This window comes from Epinephelus lanceolatus, chromosome 19 (assembly GCF_041903045.1).
Source record: "Epinephelus lanceolatus isolate andai-2023 chromosome 19, ASM4190304v1, whole genome shotgun sequence".
Taxonomy (NCBI): Eukaryota; Metazoa; Chordata; class Actinopteri; order Perciformes; family Serranidae; genus Epinephelus; species Epinephelus lanceolatus.
The window spans coordinates 17,749,538-17,764,269 of NC_135752.1; the positions used below are offsets into that span (position 1 = coordinate 17,749,538).

General features: G+C 43.5%; 1 protein-coding gene across 1 annotated transcript in view; it reads left to right on the top strand.

The window, feature by feature from the left end:
- The window catches only part of astn2 (astrotactin 2), a 443,146-nt gene that overhangs the window by 372,870 nt on the left and 55,544 nt on the right, over nt 1-14,732 (top strand). The window contains exons 18-19 of the mRNA XM_033646535.2: nt 2,834-2,967; nt 6,345-6,493. Coding sequence (XP_033502426.2) covers nt 2,834-2,967; nt 6,345-6,493 — 283 coding nt within the window. The remainder of the gene's footprint in view (nt 1-2,833; nt 2,968-6,344; nt 6,494-14,732) is intronic.

Genomic DNA, 14,732 nt, shown 5'->3' on the forward strand with positions numbered 1-14,732 from the left:
TTTGGTGCCAGTGAGTCTGCTGGCTCCAGAGATGATGTCAAGGCTTGGAATTTGCGGCTGGAGTTGTTGCTGATGCTCCGTGGCCTTGCTGTTCCGATCTTGTCTTCTGTAAGCAGGGGGTGATTACATTTCAGCTCAATTTGTTCAGTATCGATAAGGTCAATGGAGATGAATTGTGGCATATTTGTGAAAGGGTAGAACCATGTGTTATTATAACCATCGGGGTATCGCCAGTTCCTGAAAGCAAATCTGTCATGACGGCACAAAAACTGTCTCACACTGTTACAGTCAATGCTCAGACAGGACCATCTTTGTAAAAACACTTGCTTTTCTGATATGAAGCATAATGGATAAGGGTTGTTTTGTACCCCTATCTGGCCAGCACAGAATTTATATGGATCTATAGTGTTCTGGGAAATGCATGATCTGTGGCTAATCAATACAGTATAGGGTATCCTCATCTTTTCAGCCATGACTTATCTCTGCATTGAACACAGAAGTACTCTCTCCTGGGCCTCTAAATGTGTCTGCTCATCTCACTAAAGGATTTTCCTCACTGACCCAAGCCTTTTTTTTTTTTTTTTTTCCAAACTTGCACTAACCGGACATATAAGCTGTCTTCACCGCCACACACTTGACATATTATCACTTTACACGTATTAGCTATCACTTTTTCTTGCTTTCCTCTAAATCCTCATCACTGCTTTACCTCCTGTGCCCCCCGCCCAACCCCCCACCTCATTCTCTAAACCACAATTAGATTCCCTGTTTACCCAGTGGAGACTGGCTTGCATTACTCTTCAAACATAAACACGGCGGTAATCGCTTTGTCTATTTTTCACATGTGCAGCCATGCAATCAAGCGCGCAGACCCATATGGGGTTTTTCTAGGAATCTGGTGGTGGTAAACGCATGGCGGTCCTGTGGTCTTTCACTCTTTTGCCCCTAGCAGCGGAGGTCATTTCTCATTTCTCATATTTGTCTAGTCTGTGTGCGTGCATAGACCTTGAGTCCAGGTTTTTCTTGTTGCCTTTGTCTGTGGCCTGCTTCCCATTGACATGAGGTGGCAAGACCCCTGCTGCTGTTGTTTTCTGGCAGCAGTTAGTCACATGGGTTCAGGCAAGGGGGAAGAAATGTAATTACCTTTTCCCCTTTTTGGTTTTCCAGGGGGTTATTATATAGCCATGGATTACAGTGCTTGCCTGCCCCCTATAATAACTGCTCATTCAGCACGCTCATTTAGAGGGGCTTGTATTGGAGGATAAATGACAGGAAAGCCTTGAGTGTTGAAGGATCCCGCTCCTGTCCCACAGTAAGGTGGGGAATGCTTTCAGAGTTGGGAGTTTCCTTTTCTCACACCTTTGTGTCCTTGTTCATCCTGTTGATTTTTCGCCAGCCTACTCCCTTTGGAGACCAGCCTCTTTTTTTTCCACTCTTTCTTACTCTGCTGCTCATTTAGGTCACTTTAACTCTCAAGATCCTTTGCCTTGAGTGAAAGCAAGCAGTATTGGAAGAAGTCAGTTCCCATGAAAGTCTGTTGAGCCTCCTTTACAGCTAACAATGCAGTGTTGTGGAAATGCTAACATCAGCTTCTGAGTGCATACCCTGACTCTTTTTTTGGCCAAGCCGTCTGCCTTTCTGGTCAGGACTATGCCCAAAGTCATCTCAAATGTCACTTTCACTAATCAACAGTGCAGAAATCTGTTTGTGTGTGTGTGTGTGTGTGTGTGTGCGCGCGCACATGTTTGCATGTCCCCACGTGTACATGCTGCATGTTCGCAGTTGTCTTAAAGATGTGTGTGGTCTCATCAGCTCCTCTGCTTTCGGATAAGTGAATGTCATGGTGTATTGGAACAAAGGAGTGGCTCCTCTTTGCTTTTTGTTGGATGCCTGGTACCCAGTGATAATGTTTCCGCATGGTTCCAGTGTCCTATTTTTGTGACCATGATCAAGCACATCTCCAAAGTTGTCTGCATGAGGCAGCACTGCCAACCAGTTAGAGCACATAAATAACTGAGTGCTCCATTGATCCATAGTGTGACAGGGGGAGCCACAGCGCTTGTGAACTCCCTTGAACTCACTCTCTATCATGCCTGTGGCTTTAGGGAAAGCCCTGACATTATACTTTATTGCTTTGACGGTTATATTGGCATTTTGCTGCCTTTTAGAGGATGACTGAGCTTCTGCCTTTGATTTTTCTTTCGCCCGTTAATGAAGCAGCACAAGGAGATGTTAGGAGATGATGTCATCTCCTAGCACCCCCCCCCCCCCCCCCCTCCCCCCGCTCGCCATCACCTTCACAGACAGACCAACAGCGACACCGACAGATCCTCACACAAACATACGCATAGAATGGAGGAGGTGGGGAGTGTCGCAGCTTTCACACCTCCATCATAAAAGTCAGTGTATCTCTGATATCACAGTGTAAGCTTGTGGATGTTAGTGAGATGTTCCTGCCTTCCGGTAATTGGGAACGGTGGGTATGAAAAGGTCACTGTGTGTGGGCGTGTGTGTACCTGTACTTCTATCTTTGTGAGACCCGTCTTGAGTTCTAGATCTTCCGAGAGAGGTCATTTTTGCAAGTGAGGACATTCTGGACAGTCTTCACTTCATCATGGTAAGGCTGAGGTTTGATATGTTAGTGTTGATGGCTAATTGTAGGGGATGGGGAAAAGAAAATGAATGGAGAGTCATCATATGGAAGGAGGTGTGTGCTGGGATATGGAGGGTACTGGTGGTCGGGATGGGAGATGGGGGTGGGGTAAGCATAGATGGATGGGGGGCGCATGTTCTAAGAGATAATTGCATTTCTCTCACCTGTTACCCTTTACAGGCCTTCAAGAGCGCTACAATGAGCTCATACTGGTGTGCTGGAAAGGGCGATGTCATTGATAACTGGTGTCGCTGTGACCTGAGTGCCTTCAGCAAAGATGGCCTGCCTAACTGCAGTCCCCTCAGGCAGCCAATGTAAGTGTGAGGTGACACCATGACACCTAAGAATTCATGCACAAGAGAGATTTCATGGATGCATGCACTGATGCACCGCGGGCACACTCACATATGCACGTGGGCATGCACACACACGTACCTGTCTCCACTGACTCCTGGGGCACTTGAGAAAGTTGTAGACACAAGCACAGTCCCCAGAGTTCTAATAGCTGTCAATCAGCCCTCACACCCCTCTGAAAAGAACATGCTCTCATTCAAGGTGTCCTAATAATACTCTTGAGTCATTCATCCCAGCTTTTGTTGCCCTGAGAACTTTTAAGGAGAAACAGGAAGTTGAAAGGGCAATAATTTAGAGGATGAGGCTACAATGAGAGCATTTAATTAAAGACAGAAAATAAAATCTGCCTATTAGTATATTATATTCCAGTATGAATGAAGAGCATTTTTATTGGCACCACTCTAGAATAACAATAAAAGCTTAACAAGGATAAAATATAGTGCTGCAAGAGAGGATTCTGGTCCAAGACCTAATGACATTTGCACCTAATGTGATGGTTTTATTTCCAAATGTCCTGCCCACATGATAAACTATCACCAAATGTAAAGATTTGCAGAATTCTTACTTTCTAAATTTCATTAACAAAAGATGACCGCATCCATATCTGGGATATCTTGGCTTCACAGACTTGATATAATTAATATTTATTATTTAAAACATAGATGCATATTTTGGAGGAAGGTTTCTTCTGGATGAGGTAGTTTACTTCCTTCTATCTTATGGCATACATAAGTGGCATGAAAACAACTTACTGATGTGGCTCTTTGGACAATTTCAAATTTTATTAAACATATAGACTAGATTCTAATGATACAAATAGTCATTTTGGCACATTAGTGACAATAAATTCTCATTTTACAGTTGTGCCTTTTCTAATAATTGTGCAAGGAACAAAGTTTTTGTTGGCCAGTGTGCTTTACGTCATCTTGCAATACAGACTGTGGCAACGACATCAACATTGCCTCCCAGTCCAATACTGTTTCTGTGGGGCTGAATACATTTTGTGACAATACAGTTTTCAAGGTCAAGAATAAACATGGAACATTAATCCAACATGGAGGAAAAAAAAAAACGGGAAACTTTATCATCTGCAATTCCAAAAAAATAAAATGAGCAAGCATCTGCTGCAGCCCAGTCGCCAGAAGAGAATATTGGCGTTGTGAATTTCTGCAAACCATGACTACCTTACATTGCACATTTCATGCGTATCATATCAAAGTTTTTAAAAAGACATAGTATATGAGTTGACTTTGTCATCGGGAGGTGAAGAAGATGGTGGATGGCATTAGGGCTGCGCGGTATATCGGTTCTTACTGAAAACCGGTATTTATTTTCGTTATGATATGAATTTTTCATATACCGCAATACCGATGAATAGCCCAACCAACGTCCGGAACGTGCGCAGCGGGAAAGTGTTTCAGCAGGGACCTATTTCACTGCTGGCTAGAGCCGGTGAGAGTGAGAGCATGGAGAAAAGTTTAGAGGCGAGAATGGCTGCCGGAGAGAGTCCTGAAAGCGTAGCATCTGTACACATTGCTGAAGAAGAACACGATGACCCAGAAGAACTCACACCAAAAAGAACAGTGCAACTAGCGTGCCGCCACTGCCGTAATATGACTGCTGCTGCTGATTTTTTTTTTTTTTTTTTTTTTTTGTCTTAGCTCTTTAGAAACTACCGTTATATTATTTGGCGCTTCATATCCAGGCCTATAGAGCAGGTCTATACCTTATCCTTTTATTAAACAAACTAAATAGCCTCATGTTATTTATCTTTCGGAGTTTCGCCCCGATGCGCGTGCACACACACACACACACACACACACACACACACAGGTGCGCACACACACAGGTGTGCACACACACAGGTGAGCACACTAGAGCACGGCTCAGGCCGCATTTTCCTGACCGCAGCCGACCCGAGTCGGAGACAGTTAGAACCGAGCACGGCACTAATGGAGTGGAGCCTGTGTTGCGTTCAGGTGTTGTCACGTAAATAACAAATTCCAGCACTAGGTCATAGTACAACACAACAGCATGTCAAGTGGACGGAACCCAAACAAAATACTGTCAAATACCGTGAAACCGATATGATTTTTAAAAAAAAAAACCATGATATGAAAATTTTGTCATACCGCCCAGCCCTGGATGGCACAAATGCAAGACACCCACCAAGCTGCAGACCACTGCAAACCACTGTTCAAGACCACCAACAGCCAAACTGGTTGTGATTTAGTGACTCATTGCTGTGTTTCTGATGGCTTTTTAGGTGTTCTGTTGGTTGAGGTTGTGGTTTTTCTTTTTTTCTCAAAGCATTGACAGCAATGACTTTGCCCCAAAACCTGGTATTTTAAGCCAAAACATGATCTTCTCCTAACCATTACCAAGAGGTTTTTGTGCAGAAATGTTACCACGCATTAACCAGAGCGTAGTTGAAATGTAAATTTCAGTGGATCTACTACATAATAATGTACAAATGTAATGTATCTGTGGTTTGCAGAAACTTACAATGCCAACATTTTTTCTGACAATTGGGTTGCCTGCTGACAAAGGTAACATGATATGATCACAAATTTCAAAACAGCTACTAAATAGACTTTGTAATTAGATTGGTCTTAACCGTTTAGCAATACTTTACCAAAAATGTGTTGCACAAGTATTGCACAAGTATTTTAAATGCTTTTATGGCGGTTTTGGTATTGTTTTGTTTGTGGATAGTGGTTATTGAATTGGAGAGCACGGGCCTGGTGCCACAACCAGAGTTTTGGTCAGGCACTCCCTGGGCCTATGCCTGCTGGCATGAGAGAGCCAGTGAAGAGTCGCTGCAGCAGCAAAATCTCCAACTCTGGCCAGTGCCGGAGTGTAAGGCCAGTAAAACCCCTGCAGTACTTATTATTATTGTCTGTGAGGATGAAACTGAGCGGCATGCTTTTTATGAAAGAGGGATAACCTACCTCTCTCAGCACAGCTGGAGGGCAGGCAAAATGGAAATATTGTTCTTTTATCTCTTTTGAGGGATTAAACTGCACAGGGAACACTTCTGGTGAACAGGTGGCATCGGAATGCTGTTTTGTGCAAAGCTGCAGCTCGCCATCCTGTTGTCCAATGAGATCTGTAAAGGCAGAGGTGTGACAGTCTCTACTCTAAGATAACAATGACCACATGGGATTCCTACTTATCCATTCTAGCTGAAGGTCCATACTCGAGGCATTGCACACACAGTTTCATTTGAAATTCCAGATGAGGGAAACAAACAGTTGTGGTAACCTTTTGATCTTACTGTTAATATTTATCTTATTTCCATGTGTTTAACCTTGCTTTCTGTATGTTGCTCCATTAGTTTGCGCCTAGCCCCTTACCTGGAGCCCTCAAGCACAATGGTGGCCCTGGAGTGGATGGATGTGGAGCCTCTGATTGGCTGCAAAGTTTCGGACTATGTCATCCAGCATAAACGAGTGGAGGATCCCTCGGAGGCAGAGGTCTACACAGGTACAGAAACTCAATTCAAAGCCTGTACTGGTGTACTTTTTGACTGTGCCATAACCATGTGCACTCACACCCATACAAACATACAAATAGTTTATCACATAAATAGAAGTAGGCCTACTGAGAAAGAGATGTGTGTGTATGTTCATCATTTTGGTGGTTTCATTAACTCTTTTGGGTGACAGTGGTTAGCACTGTTGGTCTTTGGGAAGGCTGTTCTTCTGTTCCCATATGGTTTTCCCTCCACTGTCACAGACATGGAAATTAGGTTTAGAGGCTTTACACTGTCTAATTGTGTTAGTCATGTGGTGGTTTTGTGACTTGCTGAATTTGGGAAAGTTTCATGACATTTTACAGCATGTTTTAACCACAAATAGAGGGAAAATTTCATTGTTCATAGTGTTCAAATAAATCTGCGTAGCATAAAGTTACAATGAAGATGATTGATGAGTTAATAGAAGGAGTTTAAATTACAGTTGTAGGGGATACGGTTAAAATTTTGGTTTAGATACAGAACAGAAGGGAAGGGCTTGGTCTGAAGATGAGAGAAGATGAGGCAGGGCAATTCATCAAGTGCCATAAATGGAGCTGACCATTGTGCCGTAGGGCTAGGGAAGTAGTCATAGTTGTGACGAGGGTGCTGGGGTGAGTCAGAGGAAGGGTGATAGGAAGGAATTTAATAATATTGGAGAAATGAGGTGGTCTGGAAGAAGCTTGCTTTAGTCATTGGGAAGTATGGACAGGCCATCCATCACCCCTGGGAGGAGTGCTGATGAAGCGTGGGCACCAGCAAGCGGAGAGAGGGTACACTACAGACAGCTAGACACAGGCATGCTGGCAGAGGTGAGGTAGGAAGGGGCAGATGGTGTGGGTGACTCACTCTGCTATGTGCCAGTCACCACTATAAATCATGTCGTAACAGACAGTATAACACAGATTAGGAGTCATTGTTTTCGTCTTTTGTCTTTTTTTTACCCCCATTTATGTCTGTCACTGTTTATCTCTATTAGTCATGTTTGTTTTGTTTACTCTCAAGTTTCTGTCAAGTCCCCCTCCAGTCAGGTTTTAAAGCAGTACTTATACTAATACTAATATTTTGTTTTACACGTTTCCCTACATAAAATTAAAAAAAAAAAAAAAAATAACAACTATGGAAAGGGTCGGAAGCAGATCTACTTTTTGTCCTCATTGAGAAATTCTGGATCTGGCTTCTGCCCCGCCAACCACCGCTGCTTGCGGTGGGGTTTATGCGGCTTTCTCCAACCCTGCTTGAGCTCAAACTAAGAAAAGAACAGTGCGCATCGAGATGGCTATCGTTAGCAATAATGCAAAACTGGAGAGAGTCAGCCATACATATTTGAGCCTCAGCTAGACCTAGACTCAGATAAGGAGTCTGTTCTGCACCAAACTAGCTCACGTATCAGATTTGTTTATTTGTTTATGTTGTTATTTAGCTGAGTGTGAGTTACTGCCCCAAGCGAGGGAGTTCAAGAATCTCGGGGTCTTGTTCACAAGTGAGGGTAGAGTGAAGCGTGGGATGGATCGGCAGTTTGGCACGGCATCTGCAGTGATACAAGTGCTGTACCGGACTGTTGTGGTGAAGAGAGAGCTGAGGTGGAAGGCAAAGCTTTCAATTTACTGGTCCATCTATATCCCAACCCTCACCTATGGTTGTGAGCTCTGGGTAATGACCAAAAGAATGAGGTCGCAGATACAAGCGGCTGAAATGAGTTTCCTCAGAGGGATGGCTGGGCTCAGCCTTAGAGATAGGGTAGGGAGCTTGGACATCCGGAGGGAGCTCGGAGTAGAGCCGCTGCTCCTTTGCGTTGAAAAGGGTCAGTTGAGGTGGTTCGGGCATCTGATCAGGATGCCTCCGTGGCGCCACCAGTTAGAGGTGTTCTGGGCATGTCCAACTGGTAGGAGGCCCCGGGGCAGACCCAGAACACACTGGAAGGATTATATATCTTGTCTGGTCTGGGAAAGCCTCGGGGTCCCCCAGGAGGAGCTGGAAAGCGTTGCAGGGACATTTGGAATACTTTGCTCAGCCTGCTGCCCCCGCGACCTGGCTTCGGATAAGCAGTTGAAGATGGATGGATGGATGGATGGATGGATGATGTTAGCTTGTTAGCTTGGCTCACTTAGCATTAATGGTTGTGAAACCTACAAGAATATCTGCTATGATGGGGTTTTTGGTGGATAGTTAAAGGAAGCTCCAGGGTCCGGTTTATATCCAAAAACTGCACACTGTGCTTGCTGTCGAAACTTTCAGTATGCTAATGCAAACTTTACTCTCTGTACCATCAAGTCCACTCTGTGCTGGAGGTTTCAGCTTTCTTACCCTTGATAAACAGATACCTACATTTGTATGCAGAATTTGAAGTCAACGGGACAAGACTTTGGAATCGGAAGCATTTGGTTACCATTTGTAATGTATTTGTAGTCCAAACAGTATTGACTAATCACATTTGAGCGGCAGGTAAACAGTGGTGGGGCGATGCAGAACACATTGGCCGAAATGCATCTCAGAACCCATCCGCTATCATCTTATTGGCTATTGCCTCTAGAGGCTTCATCGTTGCCCCCAGAGGCTTTATCGTCAGCAGACATAGCCACAGAGATTGCAGGTGTCTTTGTCGGTGTTGTGTCAAAGTTTGTTCCCCTTTTCCAAATGTGTGTCCTGTATTAGACAATTATTGGCTTTTGTATTAGTGATGTACCTAATCTAGCTGGGCATACGTTTAGATCTCAGATTTAAGGGAAGTCCACCCCATTGCCCCCTTCAGTAGAAGAATGTGAAAACACCTCTCTCTTGACCAACTTTGCACAGATACAAGTCAGTTTAGTCAAGGTCAGACATTTTAGAGGACATAAACAGAAGAAAAACACATTTTTGAGTGGAGGGGGACTTAAAGTAAATGGAAGAAAATTGAAATAGAACTTTGGTGAGTGAGTAAAGCTAACTGAGTTGAGTGGATTGATATGTCTGTGTTCAGTACATGACCCTCTTAGAGAGGAGTAGGTAATGTTAAATGGCAGGAAACTCTGGCAGACTATACGTTCTCCCTCTGTGGAAATATCATGTATTATAAACTGTATAGGGATAGCTCCCACTTCCAATGCAAATACTGAAAACTGTAGCTACTCAAAACCCTCATTGTTCTCCAAAACGGGGGGATTAAGATTGCTGATACAAAGTTGGAAGGCATCGCGGGGATCGATTTATGAAATAATAGGGGCCTCTTACAATGATGAGATCTTGTTCTCTGGACTCAGCAAATAAAAGCCATAGTGTCATTTTCTCACACTTACTCTGACTTATTTTGAAATTATTGGATTTGTAGTCCCTGTACGCACTGCTGGCTTTTTATTTAAGGACCATCTTTGAGACACTTCCCAGGAAAATGGAAGTCTGTATAATAAAACCATAAGATGAGTTAAATAAGAAGCCTTGTACCCTGCTCACCTTGTGGAGACAAAGTAACAAGCTCATCTCGTCCTCTCAAGCTCAGTCTTTCCTCAGTGTTTTTTTTCTCAGCATGCTACTCTTGACTTTAACACACACACACACACACACACACACACACACACACACACACACACACATTCCCCTGTTGAAGCTGCCAGTGAAACCAGCCTTCTACCGTTGGCCACTGAGCAGCTCTAATGGAGCAGTTTGGGGATAAATACTTTGCTCGAGGGCATCTTGGTGGTTTTCGTGTTTCTCCTTCATTTTCCCTGTTCATATTTTCCAAGACTGTGTGATGATTTGAACCAGTGAGCTTGCAGTCAAGCCTTCTTCTCCAACATCTAAGGGTGGGTACACACTAAAGGATTATTCGGCTGATTTACAGTAAACCGTATTTGACAATCTAGACAATCGTAGGGGAAAAATCCTGCTCCAAAGCTTAGTCAGGGCTGATATTTGGCATTATAGAGCAGTGTGAAGTGTTCAAATTTGATTTTAAAGAGATAATATTATGAAAAAACAAGACGTTCTTGCAGTTACACGCTGTATGTTATTGAGTGAAGTACAAAGATGGTGTTCCTCACTGTTCCACCAAGCTTTTATGTGATCAAATTGCACCATTAGAACAACCCATTCTGAATTCCCTCAGTTTGATCCAGACAAGGGACTGAACAGTGCCAGCAGTACTGACAGCTAATCACAGTAGTTCATTTTGACTACAGTACAAACAACATCTTTCAAAGCTGGATCTGGAGCATCTGGTAGTCTAGCCTAGAAAGAAAGAGGAAAATATCAAATATCAAATTAGCAAAAGCAATGGTTAGAAAAAAATGTAAAAGGGAAAATATTTGGGCAGTCTAGATCAAAGGGAGATGGGCTATAATATGTTGGGACAAAAGTACATTTACATGGACAGTGCCATTGAAATCGGAAGGGAGATGAAACACAGATCAACATGACATAGGTGTGGTGAAGAGATGGGACTTTGACCATCATCAGTAGTAAGGGCAGCACCTGCATCCAGGGGATGGGATTCAGCCGACACCGGCATCCGCAGAAGCTGAGGCTGCATCCACATCCATTGCCAAGTTGAAACACTGCTTCGGGCTGGTGTCTGAGAGAGAGGAAAGATAAACAGACAGCCACACACAGACACTCAGCCATGCTGAGCATGAGTCACACACTCAGAGCACACACATTCAGCCATGTGCACACTCATACAGATGGCAGACAGAGAGTGAGTGTGGAGATGCAGACACTTGGATGCGGCTCTCACTGGGTTCCCAAAGCCATGTTTCTATGTCAGAGCCGTCTAGACTTGGATAGGAGATGATATTGTATCCCTCCTGAGATAGATATTGTTAAGGTCAGTGGTTTGACAATCAGAATAAATCGGTCTTGATTTTTGGGCTTCAAGATTCCCACAAATTTGACTACTCTAATTGCGTGAGGGACTTGATTCCAGAGATTGATCTCAATGGGAGAATACTGTGTGCTACATGCTTTTATCCTGCTGTTGCTTTTCTCATGGCTATCCAAGCAGCCTAATTTAAAATGGATTGCAGGTAAACTTCAACTGGTAATGTGTTACCAAATGCCCAAGTTTAGCTACATGAGTACATAAAGATGTACCATATCAATCTATCCTCATACAGTGGTTCATATGATATCTTACGGAAGTTATGCACATGGTTCATATGATATCTCATGAAATAGCATACCTACTGCTTAGGTTAAATTTAAAAGAATCATAGTTGTATGTCGCCACATTGCGCACTTAACATGACCTATGTACACTGACTTTTGGTTTCATACGAGACACAAACCCTGGTCTCCTGGGTCAAAGTCTTTATTTATTTGTTGCTCTTTATACCACAGGGCATTACCTTACTTCCTCCTTGGCTCCCATCATATTAAGAAGGACAGCCTGCAGCACATAGGCCATGTGATCTCAGCCGATCTCAGCGATTATGTTGGCTATATATGTATATTAGTGTATTACTTTTCATAGGTATAAATATGAACAGTAAATGAGACCAGCCTGACCATATAAGTTAATGGCTGTAGATCTTAAAACCTCCCCAGCAACATCAACGTAAGGGGGTCATTCACTGATTTCATCACCTCTGGGGGGATAAGTTTGTGTCTTTAAAAACCTCCAAATCCCCCCTCGTCTCTCTAGTTATCACTGCAGATGAGGAGTTGTATCAGTTTTGGAATGCAGTGAGTTTTTCCACAAGCTGGGTGACAGTTTTATCCATGTTAATAAGCTGATTCAAATGATGTAATATGCCACCCTTTTGGCTCGGGTTTTTCATCCGTACCAGCTTCCTGCATGAATGGATGCAATCATAGGGTGCTTGAAAATCTTGACAGTGAATGGTATCGTCTTCTAAGCTAATATCCATAAATGTTGCTGATGTGACGCCCTCTTGCTTTTTGTAAATTATAGAAATTATATTATGCCTCTGCTCATAACATAAAGTAGGGCTAGGTCATCATCTTGACTGACGATAGCTGAAGAAAAGGACAACAGCATGCCCACATAGGACAGTTTGTACTACTACCTGTGTCTTTATCTTGATTCAAGGAAGTACAGACCTGCAAATAAAAGCAGACAACAAAATAACTTCAGATAATGAAGAAAACTCTAATGTGTAAGGACACCATGCTCTTCTTTCCACCAACCTTTCAGATGCCCTGCACATGGCCTCTGAAACCTTCTTTTTACATCCTTTGTTGATATCTGTCATCATCCCTCTCTCTTAAATTATCTTTGTCCCTCTTTTAGAGGGATCAGGTCATTTTGTAGCATCACCCCGTCCCTCTCACATCTGTACAAACCATCAGACCCCTGTCTCCAATCCCCTTAGATCACCCCACTTATCAGTACTGTTTAGAAAAAAAGGAGTCATCTTTTCTTGAAGGCTTCTCCCTGGTCCCTCACAAATCTTCATCTGAGGTCAACAGTGACTGTGAGATAGAGTTGCCGCTTTGATGTGCAAGGAGTGCAGCTGAGCGCTTAGTTCATATATCTTGTTGTTTATATGGACATGATGCTCCACTGGCAGCCCAGGGCTGGACCCATATATGCATGGCTGTAAAGCGTGGGAGAGAACTGTAACATCCCCAATTTTTTTGACAGCTTTGATTTGAAAAGATATATTTTGGTAAAATGGAACAACCAGCATCAGCTTGGCATGACACGAAACTTTGAGACCAACAAAGAATCCGTTCGGCGGTGGATGTTCTCCATGGCAATTTCAAGGTTGTCGCTGCCAAATATTAACACCTACAGTGCATATTGTACACTGTGTCAACAGGGCTCCAGTATATTGTTAATTTCTATGGGAATACTTGTGTCTTCTGCTAAGTATTCTGACATACACCAGGGTTGAGCTTAGTGCTCATGTTAGCAGTTAATCACAAGAGGTTGTCTGCTCGCTGGCACTTAAAGAAAAAAGATCACATGTCAGTTCCAGATACCTCTCCCTTCTGTCCTTCAAAGACTCCCATTTCCACATAGTAAAGCCAGGGTTTCTTTTTCCAGGAATATGAGCAGAAATGTACCTGGTCAACTTTGTTACCTTCTGACAACCGCTTGAGCTCAGCTACTGCTGGAAGCCCGGGCTCATCATGAAAAGTACCGCCACTCAACTGGTCTATTGTCTTTGGGATACTGTAGAAGCTGAGAAGTATTTAAATTTCTTAAGAAAAAAAAGTAATCTAACCATCCAGCAGACTTATGAATCAGTTAATCCAAGCTGGCCATGGAGCACAAGGCTGATATTTTACAAAGTTTCGAATGTATTAATTGAACTGTGGTTGCAATACATATTCATTTTATTCATATTTGGCTGCACACTAACTGCATCCTTATACGTGCTATGCCCTCAGAGGACATAGAGGGAAGCTCTGTCATTATACAGTGACAACATCACTAAGGCAACTCATTCCTGTAAGAGCCCACTCTAAACCTTGATTGATAACAGTTGAAAATCAGGATAACAACACTCAAGCTTACCCTACAGAACACAGCGATGCTGCCAACCACTCCTGCTGTCCCCTGAAGAGACTCAAGCATTGCTCCACACACACTGTCCATTTGTCTGTGCAGCAGGCCCACAGGGAATCAGGCACACAACGCTGCGACTTGAGCCATACACGGTCAGCAATCATGAGCGCACCAACAAACATGCATTTAATGAAGGTGGGGGCACACACTCGGGGCAGGTCCATGGAGAGGCTGGGATCATGTCAGCCCAGAACAATCGACCCATCCTGCAGCAAAGTTGAAGGTGGGGACACTGTGACATCAAACAGTCTTCTGAATAGATAAAGCAAAACCATCCAAAGAGAGAGGGAGTGCAAGGAAGCCATCATCTAGTTTAAAGAAGTTAGTGCAACTGTGTAGTTGCAGCCACACAAAATGTCTGAGCAGTTTAAAAATTACCATTTCTGAATGTACTTGCATGGAAGAAAGGTTGTCCTGCTTGTGAGATACAATCACAAGCCAATTTGCTTTGATAGGGAGTTCCCAAGAACTCTGTCACGATAGCAGATAAACACCTGCTTTCAGCTCACTGAGGCTGTGTGCTCAACATAGCATGTCAGCATGCACGCAGGACGTGAGTGATGCAGGGAGACGGGAACAGCCGCCGCATCAGTGGAGGGTGTCTTATTCACAACATCCATCCTGTCTTTGTCACGAAAACTAACTGTGTGGATAAGGGTATTGCAGACACCGTCATCACTGCCAAGATCCAGGTCCTGCGG